The sequence below is a fragment of the Trichosurus vulpecula genome, chromosome 2, assembly GCF_011100635.1.
Source record: "Trichosurus vulpecula isolate mTriVul1 chromosome 2, mTriVul1.pri, whole genome shotgun sequence".
Classification (NCBI taxonomy): domain Eukaryota; kingdom Metazoa; phylum Chordata; class Mammalia; order Diprotodontia; family Phalangeridae; genus Trichosurus; species Trichosurus vulpecula.
Window position 1 is genome coordinate 456,869,022 of NC_050574.1, and position 21,299 is coordinate 456,890,320.

The 21,299-nt window shown below is 42.3% G+C and overlaps 1 protein-coding gene across 4 annotated transcripts in view; it reads left to right on the top strand.

The window, feature by feature from the left end:
• MAP7D2 (MAP7 domain containing 2) overlaps positions 1 to 21,096 on the top strand; it is a 44,670-nt gene extending 23,574 nt beyond the window's left edge. For 2 of the 4 annotated variants that reach the window (XM_036747003.1, XM_036747006.1), the window contains 9 exons: positions 118 to 368; positions 1,675 to 1,801; positions 4,078 to 4,303; positions 5,139 to 5,243; positions 6,380 to 6,436; positions 8,007 to 8,106; positions 10,123 to 10,309; positions 15,868 to 16,143; positions 19,632 to 21,096. In XM_036747003.1, coding sequence (XP_036602898.1) covers positions 118 to 368; positions 1,675 to 1,801; positions 4,078 to 4,303; positions 5,139 to 5,243; positions 6,380 to 6,436; positions 8,007 to 8,106; positions 10,123 to 10,309; positions 15,868 to 16,117 — 1,303 coding nt within the window. In that variant the 3' untranslated portion in view covers positions 16,118 to 16,143; positions 19,632 to 21,096. Of the gene's footprint in view, positions 1 to 117; positions 369 to 1,674; positions 1,802 to 4,077; positions 4,304 to 5,138; positions 5,244 to 6,379; positions 6,437 to 8,006; positions 8,107 to 9,644; positions 9,684 to 10,122; positions 10,310 to 15,867; positions 16,144 to 19,631 lie in introns of those variants that run through there. The other 2 variants (XM_036747004.1, XM_036747005.1) reach the window with 2 other exon arrangements.
• The last annotated feature ends 203 nt before the right edge of the window (positions 21,097 to 21,299 follow it).

The window sequence follows — 21,299 nt, forward strand, 5'->3', positions numbered from 1 at the left end:
AATTTGAAATTCTTACCTTACAAGTATATTGAGGTCTGAAGGGTTTGGGGAAAGACAGAAGGAATCCAGTCTACCTACTGAGACCCGGGAATTCGCTCCTGTCTTTTTGTTTTGTAGAACACCTTCAAAAACATATCCACAATCTCCAAAGAATACCAAACCATACCAAGGATCACCTGTCAAATACCGAAGCCCCCATTCTCCCAACCAAGAGACTCCAAAGAAGAAAGCGGACAAAGAGAAAGCAAACAAGGAGAAGGAAGGGGCTCTGAGTCAGAAAGCACATGGAGCTCATGGGGATCAGATAGGTGAGAAGCAGCTTGCAGAGAAATACAGCCCTGGGTCAGGAAAGACCGAAGTTAGTGAAGGTAAGCCTCCTTAAGAAAGCCAGCACAGAGGTATTTGGTCTTGGAGGGTGGGGTTGCGGGTGGGAGGAGAGGTCTCCAGTTGACCCTATAATCAGCCTGCTTGATTGAGGAAAGCATTGGCTTCTGCTGCGAGAAAGAGGAGGTTGGGGAGAAGGAGGTTTCTCTTGGGGCTGAACGACTTTTCTAATGTCACTTTTCAAATCATTTAGTTTCTTTATTGCATTCTCTTACTCATCTCCCCAAGGGGAATGGCCAGAGCTAGAGATGAAAGACTGACTCTGCTAATGGCTTTGGAGAGGATCCTGGATGTGCTGAGCAAGATAGGCTAGACATGGCCAATTTGTAGTTCTCAGCAAAAAAAACAAAAACAAAAACAAAAAAAAAACAAGGTTTCACCTTAATGCTCAACCTTTGTTCCTTAAATAAGAAGGCAAGCATGGATTGCTTTTGAGCTCTGTTTTTTTTTAAATAATAATATTAATAATTGGTTTTGTGTTGATTAGTCATGTCTGACTCTGTGACCTCATTTGCAGTTTTTTTGGCAAAGATAGTAGAGTGGTTTGCCATTTCCTTCTCTAGCTCATTTTACAGTTGAGGAAACTGAGGCAAACAGTTAAGTGATGAGTTACCCAGGGTCACCCAGCTAGTAAGTATCTGAGGCCAGATTTGAACTTAAGAAGATGAAGAGTCTTCCTGACTCTAGGTCCACTGCATCACCTAGCTGCCCCCAATATTAATATTAGCCAGGATTTATATAGAGCTTTGAGGTTTACAAAGTGCTTTAGATGTTATCTCATTTGATTCTGATAAGGTAGGTGCTGTTATCCCAATCTGACTGACAAATGACTGGGGGGAAGGGCTGAGAGAGGTTTAAGTAACTTTATCCAGAATCATGCACAGTTAGCAAATGTCTGAGTCAAGATTCAAACTCAGGTCTTTAGGAAGACTTTTTTTTTTTTAATGTAGCAATGGGGTTAAATGACTTGCCCAGGGTCACATGGTTTGTAAATGCCAAGTGTCTGAAGTCACATTCGAACTCAGGTCCTCCTGACTCCAGTGCTCTATCCACTGGATAGTGGATCCACGTAGCTCCCCCTTTCACAAGACTCTAAACCCACCGTATCTCCTAGTTGCCTCTTCTTCCCCAGTGAAATGCTGCCAGGGTTGCAGAGCTCATTTCCCAGCACATCTGTATGTTGTTATTAGAAGGATGCCTTGAAGGTTGTGCTGGTGTGGATCGTTGGGGTTATTTGCTAATTTACCTCCCCTGTACTCTTTAATTTTTAACCCTTTCATGCACCATCAGGGAAGTTCACTGCAGGAACAACCGATGCAGAAGAAGCTGCCAAAATCCTGGCAGAGAAGAGGAGGCAGGTCCGTCTGCAGAAGGAGCAAGAAGAACAAGAAAGGCAGGAGAGGGAGGAGCGAGAGAGGTATTCTCCACACCCACCTCAAAGGGTGGGCCCCAGCCACCCTGCATGGAGGGAGGGGCTCCAACCCTTCTTTTGTGGATGATATTTTTAATAGAAGGGGATCACTCACATTTCTCGGACACTTTTAAGTGTGCAAAGCACTTTTCCCTCACGATGGCCCTTCCAGATGTAGGCAGTCCGAGTAGCAGGAGTCCCCATTTTGAACACAGGAGGAAGGTGAGGAGGTACACAGAGCTTGTCCATATATTTTTGGTGGCTCACCCAGCCTCTCAGGCTGCCTTAAGAGTGGCCTGAGTTTATTAGAAGGGAAGCATAAGGATTGTAATGGTTGTACCCAATTTTTGGACATGTGCTTTTTCTTGTAGAGAGAGGTGCAGAGAGAAAGCTAGAAAGACAGATGAGAGAGAGGAGGAGGAGGAGGAGAGAGGAAGAAGGGGGAGAGAAAGAAAGAGAGGAGGAAAGAGAAACAGAAAGAACATGTGTTTATAGATACATTTTAAGAGGATTTGGAGATGTTTCTGTAGCTTTTTTATCATACATTTTGAGTCACATTTGTCATCAAATAGAAACTAATTAGAAGTACAGGTTGTCCCAAAAGTCTTAGTGCAGTTTTAAGCTATTAAAGCTTAATTACAACTATAAATTATTAATCTGAAATGCAGGGTGTCCCAAAAGTCTTAGTGCAGTTTTAAGCTATTAAAGCTTAATTATAAATATAAATTATTAACCTAAAATACAGGGTGTTCCAAAAGTCTTTAGTGCAGTTTTAAGTTTTAACTATACTAAACTATTGGGAAACCCTGTATATTGATAATAGCTTGCAAGTGTATAACGCTTTTATTTCACAAAGTGCTTCCCTCCCCACCTTTGCCCTCCCTCCTTGAAAGGAGGCAATTGTCATTTGCTAATATTGCTAATATAATAATATGCTAATAACCCTTATTATTAGAGATAATTAAACAGACACAATAAGGTTTGGTGAATTGCCCAAAGTTACACCAGCTAATGAGAGGGGGATGACGCTAGGACATAGTCAACATTTTTGAAGTGTGGGGCACCTAGGTGGTGCAGTGAGTGGAACACCAGCCTTGGAGTCAGGAGGACCTGAGTTCAAATCCAGCCTCAGATACTTGACACACTTAAGAGCTATGTGACCTTGGGCAAGTCACTTAACCCCAATTGCCCTGCTTTCCCCCTCCAAAAAACCCCTAAAACCAAAAACAAACATTTATGAAGTGCTTACTGTGTGCCTGACACTGTGCCAATGACTTCTGATGTGTGACTTTTGATTTCAAATCCAATGCTCCTTGTAACTTCACCAAATAAGAAGGTCCTTTTGAATACAAAGTTTCTCCTCCTCCGCCTTCTCTTCCTCTCCCTTTCACCACTGCCTTATTTATGGAGAGAAGATGCCTAGATATTGCTACAAACTGTTTCATCTGTGTAGGAGAAAAGGCAAAATCATTCTTTTTAACTGTATTAAATATTAAATTGAAAATCAGTGCTATTGATTTTTAAATCATTAATTCCAGAAGGGGCCTTTGAAGTTTCCTTCCATTTGGCCTCTGCCTTGAAGTTTCATTCCAACCAAAGCAGCCTGAAGAGGCTTCTCACTGCTCTGAGATCATCGAGTGGCGTCTATGTGGCCACTGGCACACTTGTCCTCTCCAAGCTTTGGTTTTAATTCTCATTCCTCCTGCCGAGACTCTTCTGTTTAGCTGCTATTCTTTAGGGCACTACCGTTTTATATCTGGTAATTTGACGAGCCATCGTGTCATCATTACTGTGCCTGTAACTTAATTAAAAATCCACTTTGTTTAATGTGTTTGGGTTTTGGGGGAAATTCAAGTAATTTAGAGCCTTGACCTAGTCTTTTAAACTTTTAAGCCCAAGTCACGAATATGTATTAATAGTTATATGTATAGAATGCATATGTTTGGGAGCAGGTCAAGGGGGGTTGCCTTTGTGAGCAAAGTGGATAAAGCACCAGACTCAGATCCAAGAAGAGCTGAATTCAAATCCAGCTGAGGCAAGGCACAGAATCTGCTTGCCTCAGTTTCCTCATTTGTCAAATGGACATAAAAATAGTGCCTACCTCCTAGAGTTTTTGTGAGGGTCAAATGGTAACATTGGCTCAGCGCCTAGCCGAGAACTTGTCCCACGAGCATCGTACGAATATTAGCTGTTACTGTTTAGTATCATTCCTTTGTGGACAAGGTTCGTTAGGACCGCTCACAACTTCTCCCTTTGAATGTGTGATTTGTTTTAAAAAATAGGCTACAGAGGGAAGAACTGGAAAGAAAGGCAGAACAGGACAGGATTCTCCAAGAACAAGAAGACCATAAGAGAGAAGAGGAAAGAAAGCAGAGACAAGAAGAAGAGAAGAGAAAAGCAAAGGAGGAAGCCCAGAGGAAAGCTGTAGAAGAACAGCTTTTAAGAGAGCAACAAGAAAAAGAAAAGCAAGAGAGAGAGCAGCAGGAGAGAGCCAGAATTGAAAAGCAGGTACAGTATGTGTCCTCTATGGAAAGGAAGGGGGGAGGGGTGGGAACATGCATTTATTAAGCACCCACTGTGTGCCAGGTAGGGCAGTTAGGTGCTGGGCCTTGAGTCAGGAAGATGAATCTTCCTGAGTCTGACCTCAGACACTTCCTAGCTGTGTGACCATTTGCCTCAGTTTCCTCATTTATAAAATGAGCTGGAGAAGGAAATGGTAACCACTCCAGTATCTTTGTCAAGGAAACCCCAAATGGGGTCACAGAGAGTTGCGACCAAACAATACGTGCTAAGCACTCTTTTGTTGTTTTGTTTTGTTTCTTTCGGAGGGTGGGGCAGGGCAATTGGGGTTAAATGACTTGCCCAAGGTCACACAGCTAGTAAGTGTCCAGTGTCTGAGGCTGGATTTGAACTCAGGTTCTCCTGACTCCAGGGCTGGTGCTCTACTCACTGTGCCACCTAGCTGCCCTGATGGGGGTGTTAACAATAGATTGCAAGCAGAAATCATAATTAGACACTTCCCGAGGTCTCACCCTGAAGTGTGTGTTACTTCATTGGTTAAACACTAAATGTTTCACAACATATCATTCATTAAACAAATATTTTAAGGTTCTTCTATGTGCAAAGCACTGCACTTGGACTGATAGAAAGATAAAATGAGGTCCCTAAGACGATGTAAAACTGAAGTCCAGATATTATGGCTTTCACTCACCACATTTGTGGTTGTGCTCAGTTTGGGTCACCATGGCCATAAGAAAGGGAAAAGAATAAAAGCTATGAGAACTCCCCAGGGCTTTGACTTCTAAGCACAAATAACTTGTCCTATTTCACATCTTTTTATTAGAAAGAGGAAGCAGAAGCCAAGGCACGGGAAGCCGCTCAACAGCTGCGTCTGGAACGAGAACAGATCATGCTGCAGATAGAGCAGGAAAGGCTATTGAGAAAGAAGGTAAGGCCAAGGAACGGGGAAGGACCAGGCAAGCCGCATGACAGAAGAGAAGCGTGGGAAAGCGGGCTGTCTCTCTAAAGAGCGCATGTTCTCTCTTGAGGAGCTTTCTCAGGTCCTGGTCCAGCCTCTGTCCAGGAGCTGGGGGATTCTTGCTCTCTTTACCTGTTTCTAAGTGCCTGTGCCCACTCCCCTGCTTGTAAGGATGTGTCCTGCCTCCGTGGGCTGGCTCTGATGGGTGTATACTTACCAGTCTAAAGAGGGTGTTTTTTTGAAATGGTGGTCATAAATGATAAGTCCTTGATCCTAGAGAAAGGGGTAGCCTCTTTCTCAGATATTAATGTTTAGGAGATGGTGTAGACAGGTCTCAGAGCTGGAATATCTGGACTTGGAATCCCGGATTTAGTCAGAAGATGTGGGTTTAATTTCTGGCTGTGGCAATTAGTAACAATGTGGTCATGAACAAGTCACTATACCGGGCTGGGGAACTTGCAGCCTTGAGGCCACATGTGGCCCTTTAGGTCCTCAAGTGCAGCCTTTTGACCAAGTCCAAGTTTCACAGAACAAATCCTTTTATCAAGGGATTTGTTCTGTGAAGTTTGGATCCAGCCAGAGGGCCGCACTTGAGGACCTAGAGGGCTTCATGTATCCTCGAGGCCGCAGGTTCCTCACCCCTGCGCTAACTGCAAATTTCTGAGTCTCAGTTTCTTAACAAGCAGGTGATATAGATTTATATAATATTTGCCCTCTTTTTCTCACCAGAGTTTGATGTGAAGAAAGTGCTATGTAACTTAAACAGACGAAGCAAGTTTTACCTAAGAAGCTTCCAGTTTCATGTGTAGTTCTTTCTTTCTGTTCTACAGTGTTTATGAAATGCTTACTTTTATTTGGTGTTTGTTAAGTTCAGAATAAAAAGTAAAATAAAATGAAAAGAATTTAAATACTGTGCAAATGTATGAGCTTTAAAATGTTTGTCCTGTTAAATATGGGGCTAAAAGTACAGATTCACTGTGGTATTTGAGAGCTACCTCTCCCCCACAGACTCAGAGAACATCCATGAATTATGTCAGGTTGCAGGTTCCTCGTTGCTTGTACTTTTCTGATGCTGGCTCTCTTATTTGGTTCCCTTTGTTTTCCAGAGAATAGATGAAATCATGAAGAGGACAAGGAAAAGTGATGTTTCAACAGAAGTGAAGGTGAGGGATTCATGGTGTTATTTTTATACGGTCTTGACTTTGCTAAGAGGTTTTGTTTTAGCTTGGAGGTCACAAAGGAAAGAGAGATGAAGAGATGGAGAAAGAAAGCATTTATTTAGTGCTTACTGTGTGCCAGGCACTGTGGCTAAGTACTAGAGATACAAATACGGCAGTCTCTTCCCTCAAAGAATTTAGATTCTAATGGGGGAAAAACACATAAAGGGGATGTAACAGCAATACTACTTGCCCCTACTGTGGCTGTGTAAGGCCAGTAGGTACACAGGAGGGCTGCTAGCACAGGTTCTTTGATCTGCTGTTCTAAGGTAAGCAACTTTAAGGGGTTAACAGTCTTACTTTAATTAAACATTCACTTAGTTCAGGGGAAAAAGTCAGTACCCTGAACTTCAGAGAAAACACAAACAGAGCAAGTAACACAAATCAGCAGATAGGGCTTCTGTCTGTCCATAGCAATACATACATAGTTACCAGAGGGAGAAGCACCAACATCTGGGTTTTTCAAAGCCAGGGTGGGGGGTGGCTCCAACGGCTACCCAGAGTCTCATCTGGCCAAATCACCAACACTCTTCCAATGAGTGTGCCCCCAAAAGCAAAATGCCAGCCTCAGAACATATATACCCTGTTTAGGACCCTGGGGCTTAGCGCCTGCTTAGCAGATGGGTGTGGGAAAGATCTTTAATCACTAGCACAGCATCATATATATTGTTTTCAATCAATGACTTGATTTAAACAAAGGCAAGACTCAAAGGCACTTGATTGCCTTAGTGCTGAGAAGCACTCCAAAAGACAACAAAAGGTCCCACTTTACTTGCTATTATATTTACAAAGGCAAGACTCAGAGGAACTTGATTGCCTTAATGCAATCAATTTGAGTTTACAAAGAAAACAAAATCCTAAAGTTTTTTCCTCCATAATTCAACAAAATGTGTACAAAATACAGGAAAAACATTGCAAAAACAAGAGGCAAACAAAAAATTATCAGAAAACCCAATCTTTCTTGCAGAGTTGGGAAGGTATCTGTAAATTTGAGGCTCTTGAAAAATATGGGTGGGGGGGGATAGTTTATGTAATAGGCAGGTAGAAATTATTTCATTACTTCATGTGTTTGCTGAAGAAACTCAGGCATCTTACAATCTTCTCTGAGGATGGAATTCAGAGAGAGCTCCACAAAGGCCATCACGTAGGCAACTTCTATCCGTTTTCCTTCTCTATGAAAGCATAAATTCTAACTTCCAGTCTTAGCTGGAGAAGAACTTGAGATTAGCAGTATTCCTGGTCTCCAGGAACCATATGTTGAGGTTTGTGGTTGAGGAGTACCCAAGACCCCAAAATACCAACCTGCTGGGTCCTGCCAGATGAATTCAACTCAAGCCTTCTCAGCCAAAGAAAAATAAAGTTTATTAAAGATTCGCCATTAAGCATTTGTGACACTTATGCCAGTGGGCCACATTAATTTGAGCTGAGCTAGATTGAATCTGAGCCTTTCTAAACTTTTTAAAGTCATTTCTCTCTCTGCTTCAAGTTAATCTTTCATGCATTTTGTTTGTGGCAGAAGGAAGAGCCTATATTGGAGACTCAGCCCAAACAGGAGTCTCAGCCAATTTTGGATGTGGAAAATAATACATCAAAGCCTGTTGTGCAGAGTAAAGTAGGTGAGTATAGGAATGGATTTATCCTTGGCTATCCTGTTTTTAAAACACCCACGACCAATAATCATACATTGACCATAGTTTGTTTTTTTTTTTTTATTGCTGGGAAGGTCCTTAGATCATCTTGTCCAACCCAGTGTGTAAAAGATTTTTCTCTCCCCAGTCATCATGTCAGAAACTGTGGGCTTCATTTGGAAAATCATTGATGCCACAATATTTGTGTTAAAAGTATAAGTACAAAGAATAGGCATCTATCCACAACCCAAAGCAAGCATGTTATGGGGTGGAAATACACCAGAATTTTTCCCAGTAGATATGAGAGTAAAGCAAAGATGACTACTCCCCCACAATTATTTGATATAGTTTTAGGAATCCTAGCAACAGCAATAGGACAAGAGAATGAAATTAAAGGAGTAAAAAATAGGAAAAGAAAAGATCAAACTATCTCTATTTGCTGATAATGTGGTGGTTTATTTGGAAAGTGAAGACTGATAGCATACTCAGAAAATTAATTCCTAGGGAATCAGTGAAGATACTCATCGAGACAATAGCTTCAGCAAAATCATAGGCTACCAAGTAAACCCTCACAAATCAGCTGCACCAGGACATGATTTGTGACCATTCCAGAGGACTCGTAATGAAGAATGAGAGAGAGAAAGAGCTAATGAACTCTGAGTGCACACTGAGGCACATTTTTTCACTTAATTTTTCTTGCTTCCCCCTCCACCCCATGTACAGCATGGCTAATATGGAAATGTTTTGCAATGAAAATGGGAGAAAAAGAAAAGAGAAAAAAAATCAACATGTCTCTATAATTGGTATTTCTATATAAGCAATAACGAAATACAGGAAGCAACAAGAGGGCAATTCCGTTCCAAATAACTACATAAAGTGTTATATATAGTTATATATATATATATGTAAAGTGTTCGAGGACTGATCGATCAATCTTCCAAAGCACACAGAACACTTATGTAGAGTAAATTACAAAGTACTCTTAAAGGAAAGTCGTTTATGTCTTTAGTAACTAATAAAACCAGAAGTCTAACCTCTGGGTGCTTACTCATTCAGCATTCATGTGACACCCGTCTGTTTTCATAATGGTCACGTCTTGTTTATGAATTGATTACTCTTTTACAGAGAGGAGGCTTACAGATGTTCTGATAGTTCATTTTTTCCCTCCTGTTCCTTCCTTAAGAAAATTGCTGGTAGTTTTTTGGTTGCTCCATACCAGTTATAGGCAACCTAAGACCATAGATTTATATCAAAAGAACCTTCCAGGTCATCCAGTCTAGTGGTATCACATTCAAGTAGAAACAAGGGCCACGAAATTGCACATAAGGATCCTTGAAGGTTGTATATTGACTTAGAAAACCACATATTAACATTATCTACATTTTGTTGCAATTTTCATTTGTTTTGTTGAATATTTCCTATTCCTAGTTACATTTTAATCTGACTCGAGGGGCACTTGGGAGTGTTGTGAGGCACGGGCCACATGTTTGACACCTCTGATTTAGTCCATTCTCATCATTTTATAGATAAGGAAACTGGAGCCAGCTAGGCGAAGTGATTTGCCCAAAGCTATACAGCAAATAAGTTGCAGAACCAGCATTTGAACACAGGTCCTCTGGCTTTCATATAATATTCTCTTGCCACTGAAGTATGCCACATCTCAGTAGATGCACCCATTTGAGAATCATTTTTGAACCTTTTTCTTTGCGTTACAATGAGTGGCAATGGAAAAGCTGTCTAACATTTAACATGAAGCCTCCTTGGTATGCCTGAAGCTTTCTTTGCATGCTAGGCTTTGTTACTTGGTCCGTCTTCCTGACTTAATCTGTGGAAAATCAGATAGACTCCTACTCTGCTTCTCTTCCAAGAAAAGTTGTAATTTTATTGGAAGATTGAACTCGTTGACCCGATAAATGTGCATTTCCTCTCGAGTTGCTCTGTTTCAGTTATTTTGTGATTAACCTAAGGCACTCTGTTCTTAATGATTCTTGCGTTCCAAATCAGAAGTCAACGGATTGACCACCTACGAGGAAACTAACGGTGTGGGACGCTCTGCCCCTGCAGTGATCTCCCAAGACGTCTTCTCTGACGGTCTGAAGCCAGCGGCAGGACTCATCCATCTGGATGTCCTAGATGGGAAGCTGAGCAGTCAGGATGATTCTACAGATGAGGTTCAGTCTATGGATGTTAGGTACATGTGTTTCCTTCACACTTAATACTCTTCTCCCCCAACTGTTAACTGACTTCTCTTGGATTGATTTCTTTATTCTACTCTGATGCAAGGACCAGGAAAACAAATTAAAGTAGCTTTGGATGGTATGACAGAATCTGTGGTGGCGGGTTACATACTAGTTTCCCATATTTTGTACTAGGGAGTTTTATTAGGCTTTCACAAAATAAGACACTGGGTTGTTGTTTTTTTCTAAGACCTTAAGCCCCAACTTAAGAAATGTTTAATATAGCTTGTGTTAGTTGGGAACTTGCATTGTGTTATATTATTGTGAGATGTCGTAAAAGCCCAGGCAGGAACAAAAGAGCCCAGGATATATATGTGTGTGTGTCCGTGTGTGTGTGTGTGTGTGTGTGTGTGTGTCCGGTGGGTTGGGAGGAGAGGAGAGCCAGACTGGGGAGGAGAACATAAGGCATGGAAGAAACTCTGTGCCATTACGAGTATGGGATTGGAACCAGGGTCAAGGGAGTGATAGCTGACAGAAGGCAGCACCAGGAATAAGACGGTGTGTACGCTGTCGTTAGTCAAACAGAAGCGGATCCCTGCAGCTGCACAGTGATGTAGAGCACCACGAATGGACATAACCTGTGTTGTATTTTTACTTTTTTGTTGAACCTTTCCCTGATTACATTTTAATCTGGGGCTGCCTAGCTTTGAGGTTGACACCTCTGGTGTACAGGGTCCTGGAGAAGTATGTCCAGCTGGACCCAGGGTCATGGTCTGTCCACTTCTCTGCTTTCTTGTTGAAGGTCTTTAGGATAGTCTGCTGGGAAATCTTTCCTGGGGGAAGTCTGGTTTAAAATATAGTCCAAATGTGTATCTGGATCGTTTGGAGCCTGGTCATAAACTAGTAGCAGCTAGGAGCAGCTAGGTGATAAAGCAGATAGAGAGCTGGGCCTGCAGTCAAGAAGACTCATCTTCCTGAGTTCAAATCTGGCCTCAAACACTAGCCGTGTGACCCTGGGCAAATCACGTAACCCTGTTTGCCTCAGTTTCCTCATCTGTAAAATGAGCCAGAGGAGGAAATGGAAAACCACTCCAGTATCTTCTCCAAGAAAACCCCAAGATGAGGCCAGCAACAACAACATGAACCACTGGATGTGTGAAAATCCAAGTATTCTCAAGGCTTTTCCCCTCTCTAAAGAGCTGGCCTCAAGGCCAGGAAGGCCCAACTGTTTAAGTCTGGCTTTGAACATGTGCTGGCCGTAACCTCAGCAAGTCACTGAGCCTCTCAATGGTCTGGGCAACTATTTAAAGCCATATGATAAAGAGAAGGTGCATTGGCAGAAGAATTTTTTACCTGAGAGTTCTCATGCCATGAAGTCACAGATCCAATTAAAAAAAAAAGCTGAAGTAGCAGAACCTCTTCAGAGCCTTCTCAGCTACATTATCCCTCACTCTACACGAGGAGAAAATCCCTGAGGCCTGTGAAGGGTTATCCAGGCCACCCCAACACTGTTCCAGCCCGTTAGATTCAGTCTCATGTCTCCCCTTTAAAAAGGGTCTTAGCAGTTGGGGCAGGGGAGATAGAGGAAACCTGCTGTCAGGCTTTAAGAAAGAGTTGGGAGGGGTAAGAAATGTGTTGTTTGAGGGTCACTAAGTTTTCTGCCTTTCTGTGACTTTGTGTCAGCAGTTTTCATAATTTAAAAAAAAGCTATTTCCAGTCAGAGGAAGAAACCCCTTAAAACCTAAATTCCTTAGCTTCTCTCCCCGTCTTTCTTTCCTCTTTCCTTTAGTATTAAGAGAGTTGGCCGGGGGTGCAGATTTGGTGAGATTTCTAATAAGGATTGTGTGTGGCCTCCCTTCTGTCCTGGTGAGATAATTTCTCTGAGCGGAGATTTTCACAAAACTCAGTGGGCATAAGAAGAATGTTGCTAATGTGCGGCTGCTATTTGCAGACTGGCTTTGGGTGATAAGAAGAGGCAATCGGGGAAGCTGATGTTTTATTTTTCAAAAGATTATATGAGGGGGGGTGGGATCTTAAGGTTAGGGCCAGCCTTACTCTGATGCCTGGAGCCTACCAGTCCTGCAGGGCCACTAACAACAAGCAGTGTTCTCCAGCCTGTCTTCCATAGGACTGTCTCTCTCTAATAAGATTCATAGATTTAGCGCTAGAAGGGACTTCAAAGATCATTTTACAAATGAGGAAATGGAGCCCCAAGAAATTGAAATGACTCATCTATGATTCCACAGGTTAATAAGTGTCAGTGGTGGGACTTTAACATAGGTGGCTAAGGCCAACTAGGTGGCACCATAGAACATAGAACACTGAGCCTAGAGTCAGGAAGACTCATCTTCTTGAGTTCAAATTTGGCCTCAGACATTTATTAGCTGTGTGACCCCAGGCAAGTCACTTAACCCTGTTTGCCTCAGTTAATGAGCTGGAGAAGAAAATGGCAAACAACTCCAGTATCTCTGCCATTGAGTTCATGAAGAGCCTGAAAAACAACTGAGGCACAACCTCTGACTCAAGAGCCAGTATTCTTCCCACTATATGATATTGTTTCCCAGAGGAGAGAAGTTAGGAAAAGGACAAACCTTAATTCAGCATGTTCTGTTTGCAGACCACTGTAGTAGGTGCTGAGGGAGATACCAAGTTCACCTAAGACATGGGCCCTACTCTCATGGAGCTCACTACCGTCTCGTGGGGGACTAAGGCACTAGCACAGATAAGTTAGAAAATTATAGAGATACAAAAAAGTTGTGTAGGGAAGTTGTTATTGAGAGGGAAGGGACCAAGTCAGTCAGCAAACATTTAGTTATTACATACTTAGGATGTGCCTGTACTGTGGTGAGCATTGGGGGAAGGAAGAAAGGAAGGGAGGGAGGAAGGAAGGAAAAAAAAAGAGAAAAAGAAAGAAGGAAGAAAAAGGAAGGAAGGAGGGAGGGAAAGAAGATAGGAAGAAAAAGAGGAAGAAAGGCAGAAGGGAAAAGAAAGGAAGGAGGGAGAGAAGGAAGGAAGGCAAAGCCATCCCTTCATGGAGGAGATAAGATGCAAATAATTGTTGCATGCAAGATATATACAGAGTAGATGAAGGTAATCGGAGAGGGGAGGGGTTAGCAGCTGGGGGAAAAGCCTCTTGTACGAGGTGAGATTTGAACCAAGTCTTGAAGGAAACCAAGGATTCCAAGGGGTGGCTGTAAGGAGGGAGAACATTCCGTGCATGGGGGACGGTCAGTGCAAAGACATTGAAATGAGAGATGGAGTGTTGTGGGTGAAGAATAACGAGTCATCCAGTGTGCCTGGGCTGTAGAACGTGGAGTACGGCATAAAGTGTAAGAAACGTAGAAGTGGTGAGAAGGTAGAAAGGAGCCAGGGGATGAAAAGATTTTAATGTCAGACAGAGGCCTTTATATTTGATTCTGAAGGTAAAAGCCCACTGAAGTTCACTGGGCATGAGCCAGTGTGTGTGTGTGTGTGTGTGTGTGTGTGTGTGTGTGTGTGTGGTGGTGTGTTGTGTGTGTGTGACACGTGGCACTACGCTTTTTTTAAAAATCACATTGGCAGCTGAGTGGAGGATGGACTGGTGTGGGGAGAGAGACTGGAGGCAGGGAGACAACTTAGTCCAAGGGAGAGATGACGAAGGCCTGAACTCAACCTTATGGCAGTGTTGAGTGGAGAGAAGGTAGGAGCTTCATGATTTGGCAGCAGATTAGATGTGCAAGGTGAGGGGCAGCTAGGTGGTGCAGGGAGTAGAGCACCGGCTCTGGAGTCAGGAGGACCTGAGTTCAAATCCAGCCTCAGACACTTGACACACTTAGTAGCTGTGTGACCTTGGGGAAGTCACTTAACCCCAATTGCCCTGCCTTCCCCCCTCCAAAAAGGAAAAAAAAAAGATGTGCAAGGCGACTCTACGATGATACCAAGGTTGTGGGCCTGGGTGACTGGACAGGCTTTTGGAAGTGGGTAGGGTTTGTTTTTTTGTGGGGGGGGGGAGATAAATTCTGTTTCGAACATGTTAAGTGTAACACACCTATTGCACATCCAGTATTCGATGTCCAGAAGGCAGTAGGAAATTCATGACTGCGGCTCAGCGTAGAAACTAGGGCTGGATGTGTTGATATGGGAATCACCTGCGTACAGATGACCATTGAACCTATGGGAGCTGGTGAGATGACCAAGTGAGAGAGTGAAAAGACAAAGGACCCAGGTCAGAGACTTTGGGGACACCCCACAGTTAGTTGGAATAAAGAGAGGAATATGGAGCCCAGGAGGCTAAGGCAGAATAGTTGGAGAGATAAGAGGAGAACCAGAGGAGAGCGATGTCAAGAGAACCTAGAGAGGAGAGAGTATCCTGGTAAAAGAGATGACCGGCGGTGTCTGGGTATACAGAGAGGCCAAGGAAAGTCAGGATTGAGAGAGGGCCATTAAATCTGACAAGTAAGGGATCACTGGGTAACTTTGGAAGGAGTGGTTTCAGTGGGTTAAGAGGCCAGATCGAGAGAGTTTCAAAGAGAGTAAAGTAGAAGGCTTTCTCAGGGAGTTTAGCCATGAAGGGGGAGGAAAGATAAAGGTTATTGAACGTGAGGTGTATTGTCAGGGCTGACTTTCTGGAGGAGGGTGGTATTTGACAGCCTTAAAAACATGAGTAGGAATTCCACAGGCAAACCGTATGAAAAACGGTATCACGTGCACCTCTAATAGTGTGAATAAAGGCACTGATTCATAGAAGCACAGAGGATAGAGAGTCATCCAGTTTGGCTAAAATAGAGCGTGAAAGGCAGGGAGGAGTGGGAGAGAAGAGGAGACAAGGCTGGAAAAGGGAGGCATGGAGACTCTCGAGTGCTAGGCAGATCAATTTGGCCCATATAAAGCACAGAATTCTTATGGGCAAGAACCAGATAAATAAGGTTGTACTATAAGATTTCCATTTTCCACCGGGGGCCAAATGGGTAAATAAGTGCTCACTTTGCAGCTAACTTTGCTGGTGCATGTTATAAATAACACTTAGGTGGAATGGACGACCTCCAGTGGTCTTGGCACCATGTCAGACTCACAGATGCCCATCCCAGGCAGCCCTCTAGATGGGGGGATATTATGTGCCAAGGAAATGGGCATTATGATCACATGTGCACAGATATCAGACTCCTTCGTGAAGCTCTCTATAGCTTTAGTTTTTTGTTTTTGCTCTGTTTTGGCTTTCCGATCTGTAGGTTGGTCCACTTGAAATGACTTGCCTCATCACAGAATAAGGGTACCTGCTCTCTCTATTTCTCGAGCTGCATGGAAATGTGTCCAAATACAGAAAACCTAACCCAGTCATGCTGCGCCTTCACACAAACCCTCCCAGTCCATGTTGTTTGTTTTCATACACAGGGATCTGATGCTTATCAATGTCCTATAATCTTAACTGACCTCATTTGTTTTCTGATTGTGTCGTCTACAATCCCTTCTATGTGCACCTTGCCTCTAAGCCCATCTTCTGTAGGAGAAAATAAGCAAAATGTGTAAGAATAAAACTAGAAATAAAAAAAAGAAAGATTCGAGCAGTGAAAAAACAATCTCTTTTTTTTTCCAGTCCGGTTTCAAAAGAAGAACTTATCTCCATCCCAGAATTTTCACCAGTGAATGACATCATTCCCGGTGTTTCTTTGGAACAGAATGGAACCAGTAATGCTAAGGCCATCGAAGAGCTCTTAGATTTCACAGGCCCCCCAACTTATCCCAAGAGATCCAGTGAAACCCTTGCCATGGATGACTGTAACAAAAACTTGATTGAAGGATTTAACAGTCCAGGACCAGAAAATACACTTAATACAATATGTTGATGGATACACTATACTGTAACGTAAAGGTACAGTACTTTAATGACTGTCTGTGGTGGAACTGGTTTTGTTCTTCTTTTTCTTTCTTTTCCTTTTCTCTTTGTCATTTCCTTCCCTCCTTCCTTCCTTCCCTCTTTCCTTCCTTCCCTCTTTCCTTCCTTCCCTCTTTCCTTCCTTCCTCCCTTCCCTCCTTCCCTCCTCCCTTCCCTCCTTCCCTCCTTCCTTCCCTCCCTCCTTCCTTCCTTCCCTCCTTCCTTCCTTCCCTCCTTCCTTCCTTCCCTCCCTCCTTCCCTTCCTTCCCTCCTTCCTTCCCTTCCTTCCCTCCTTCCTTCCTTCCTTCCTTCCCTCCTTCCTTCCTTCCCTCCTTCCTTCCTTCCTTCCTTCCTCCCTTCCCTCCTTCCTTCCTTCCTTCCCTCCCTCCCTCCTTCCTTCCCTCCTTCCTTCCTTCCTTCATTCCCTCCTTCCTTCTTTCCCTCCTTAAGTATAGCAGCTGTTCACAGACCTGATCCCACCACTGTTTGGAACAGAAACTAATAAAAATAATAATACCTCAAAGTATAGCAGGTCACCTAAAGCACTGTTGCCAAAACTCAAGTAAAAATAGATCCCTGCAGTCTGCCTATTAACTTAGAAAACCACAAATTTACATTGTCTATGTTGTGTTTTTATTCATTTTGTTAGACATTTACTAATTACATTATAATTTGGTTCAGTAGACACTCAGCTCCTTGTAACTCGGCCTTAATTTTGAAACCTCTGGACTAGTCCAACTCCCTGCCCAAGGCAAGACCAGATCCCAAGTGTCTATCCCAAGATCTAATGCTCTGCTCCCTCATATTGTACTTACCTCTGGGATGTTTTAGGATTTTGTTTTTTAAAAGCACAACTTACTTAAATTTCATGACTGTGCACATCTCATAAAGGGCATATTGTGTGTTTATGTATGAAGCATTTCTGCCAGGAATGTCAGAAATTATAACTGATAGGTATTTTACCCATCCAGATCATGATCACGTATGACCATCAGGGAGAAAGCATTCGCGTGAAAGTCAGTATTGATGCAGAACTTGGTTCAGACTTTGGAAAATTTGTCTGGATCAAAAGAAAGTATTAGTACTTCTTTCCATTTAGAAACCCTGAAAAGATGATCTGAAACTCACAAAAACCTAAGAAGATCTCGGGAGAGAGCAAAGGGGGCTTTTCATTTATTAAATATTGAATTAGTCAGGGATAGCAATAATTTATTTAATATAGTGTAACAAACATGGGTTAATGGTGTGTCATTTTACAGTTTATTAATACGTACCTTTAGTTCTCCTTCTCAAGATTAAAAGTTGAAACTTTTTCATATTAAGTCAATCAGTTTAATCAAATAGTCTTTTGTTTAAAAGTAGCAACTCAAACAGAACTCTCGATGAAGAGTTTTCATATGTTGTTGCCAACTCTAGAGATGTCTGTTATTTCCTAGAGAGGCTTGAACTTAAACTTTTAATTAGTTTATTTGACTTAGGAAGTTAAGTTAAAAGACTGAGAAATGTGAAGTGACTTTTATAGTCAATGCCATCGTCTCTTCATTTTCCTCCTGAGCTTTGGAATACTGCCCCGCTCTAGCATGTCAGATGGAAATAGCAAGAATTCTCAGAAATGCTGGACGGAGGTGAGATTTCAAAGTTTCTCTGAAAACAAATAGAGCAGGAAAATTATACACCACATCCTAGCCCAAGTAGAAATTAATCTTGAACCTGCATTATCATTTCCAGGTAAAAACTGACTTCACTCCTTTCACAGAATACTTTTTTCCCCTTTTGTCATGATGTTTGATGGTTGATCAACCATCAAACCATCTACTCTTTTCTCAATAGGCACCAGCGCATATGTCAACATACCAAACCAAGTTGGCCTCTCCTTCATGAGCTGTCATCTTATTTGTCCAAAACCATAGTGATCCCGTTTAGAAAACACATTTTAGAATTGGCTTTCCTTCCCACCTTTAGCATTTTGAGTTGAAGCTGAAACAACTACACGTGGTCATCTCACACAAGAAGGAGGACACTTTCAGTTTCTCATGTGATGGGCCGTTTTCAGATTAAAGATTTTCCTAAGTACCCAAAAGAAGAAGAATATTTTACTCAAACAGCATGTTTCAACTGTTTTAGGCGATTTCTGTTCAACTGGGCCATGACATAAAATTTGTATTTCATGAGCTTCCCTCAGAAGCTCCTTGTTTTCTTATCACCCTCGTCTGTCCAAAAAGTATATGTGTATATGTACACGTGCATGCAAACACATTATGTATGCGTGTATTTGTTGTAGTCATGTCTGACTCTTCGCGACTCCCGCAGACTCATCCATGGGATTTTCTTGGCATAGATACTAGAGCGGTTTGCCGTCTTATTCTCCTATGTGTCCCTGTTTTCCAGATGAGGAACCAAAGTTGCCCAGGGTTACTTACATAGGTAGTCAGTGTCTGAGGCTGGATTTGAACTGGGTCTTCCTGACTCCAAGCTGTACCAACTGTGCTGTCTATCCGTCCCTGTGTGTATATATATATATATATACATATATATACACATACGTACATATGTATACTCGCTATATATATACATATATATACACATACGTACATAGACATACATACAATAGCAACACCTCTCTCCTCTTAGTAGGGTTTGGGGCAGTGCGGGGCGTTAGAGAGCTAGAATTCAGCATAAACAATATACTGTCAGACCTGATCAGTGTGTTGGTTGGCTTTGTTTAAATGTCGTTCTTTGTCACAAGGAAGGCTTGGTTCAGTGCGGGACGGAGAATTCAAGGTGAAATAGCTAGTGTAAAAGTAAAGAGCCTATAAAATGTAATATAAACCAGAATGTACATATAAAATATATAAATATAAAAATATAAAACAATAAAAAATCCTAAAGTATAAAACTTCAAGGGAGGGAAAAGTCTACCAGATGTACCACTTAAATTAAGAAAATATTTTTATGCTTTCAGTTCCGCATACTCCATCTCCAGTTTATAGGATATAGAGCTGGAAAAATACCTTCGAGATCATCTATTCTGACCTCCTCATTTTACAAGTAAAGGAACAGGTCTCAAAAGGTTCAGTGACTTAGCCAAGTTCATGCAAGAAGGAGGCGGCAGACAGGGATTAGGGACCAAGTCTTCTGACTCCAAATGTAATGTTCTTTGCCATAGACCACACTGCCTCCCCTAACACAGACCTTGCAAAGTAGTGCCTTTAGAGGAAAAGATATCCGTAATAATGTCAGAAATGATCTCCTCTCTGTTGACATTCTTTCACTAAAAAATTAACCTGTTTTCAAATTCTTGTAATTCACTTCAGTGCCAAGTAAGCATGCCACTTCTGAGAAAGGCAGGAAAGCACCCGATATTACGTAGTAATTTAGAAGAGAGAGAGAGGGAAAGGCGATTCTGAGTCACAAGCTTAGAACTAGTGGCATTTCATGTGCTTGGCGTGATTTTGATCTTTATTTTTTCATTTTCGAATTGACAGAGGTAGTATGCGATGGAGGAAATACAGACCTGTGACGCTGCTGGCAGTAAACTGTGACTGTTTGTCATCTAGAGGAGCTTCTGCAATCCTTGACTGCTGGATTCCAGTAATCGGAGCTGAATGTAATGTCCTGTCTTCTCAAGGGTCTCTATGCCCCCAAACTGGCTTTAAAAAAAAGAAAACTACAAAAGGGGACTCTTAGCCCTTGACTGGGTTCAGGGAAGCTTCCTTGCGCTGTGTATTAAAGCTTTAACGGCTGATCGAGTACTTAAGCTAATATCCTAACCATTATCTGAAGAACATCAGAGACTTCAGCTTATCCGTTCACTTTATAATCATTCTCCATAAATATCTAGATATCGTTTCTTGTAAATACACTTAACATGTATCGCATTTACCTGAAAGTCACTTAGAATATCCTGGACTTGAGCAGCATGCCTGGCCTTGTCTAAATGGGGGAGGGCATTCAAGAGATTACTTCCTACCATATTCTGCCCCCACCCCCACCCCCCAATCGTGCTTTCTGTCACTGAAGGCTTTGAAATGAGTTTTCATTGAGGAAACATAGCATGCTTTACTCTAGAATTGCTCTGAGAAGCCCCCCCCCCCACTCCCCACCCCCGGCTGCTGTTAAGTTTAGCCAATTGAAAAAATGATTGTCATGATTTTGCTCTTTTTTTTGGCTCTCTCTTTGCTTTTAAAAAAAAGTCTCTTGGTCCAGGCAGAGGCTGATTCCTACCTTCTCACGATCACTCCCATCTGCCTTTGCAGCTGATTGTAGCGAGTTAACTTTCCCCTTTTACACAGTGGTTTCTATTTGTGACCACAGTTCTCCAGATTACCTTTGAAGTTTCACGTGGGTTTGTCTAGATAATGTATCCCTGGTACAGGTAGCAAATGCAGTTGTTTCTGGTAGTGGTGATGGTGGTGGGCTTTTGTTTGTTTTTGATGTCCTAGGTTATTGTCTCTCTCCACCTTTAGTAAAAGTAAAATCTCATTTCAGTGAAAACTACTATGAGACGCTGATAAGTCCCAAAGGGGCACAGTATTTTCACTTGCTTTAAGGACATCGACCTCTGTAATATGTTGCAACACCTGGATGGGAAAATTCCCATTTCTAAACATTTTGTGCCATACGAAATGCACTTTGGTTCATTTTCTTTCTTTTGGTGGAAAGTAACCCTCAGACTATATCATTCTTTTCTTCTTTGAGGCCTTGTTAACCTAGTACTTCCAGGGACAAGGGAGACCAAGAATATTAGCAGATGTTAACCAAAAGTGGGCACGTTAATAATGTGAGGAAGTTGGTGGAATGCCGTGGTCTCAGTAGTAACCTTGTCCTTGTGCTTTGAAAACCAGCAATTGTTACAGAATTAAATAGCTGACTATTACTCCATGTGTATGTGTTTGTATGTGCGTATAGATGTACAGTACGTATATTAAATAAAAGACATGCCTACCACAACGCAGTTCCATTTATCTTGGTGTATGCAAGCACAGTCCTTCTCCAGGGAATGAACAGGCCCAGACAAGGAGGGTGGTGCTTGTCTTCCGAAGGAGACTCTCCCGTCCTTTCCTTGTGGATTATTTTGCTGTGATGTATTGTGCTTGAGAGATGCCCCCGAAGATGTTTTACACAGCCAGGCCTACTGTGCACTGTGGAGAGGC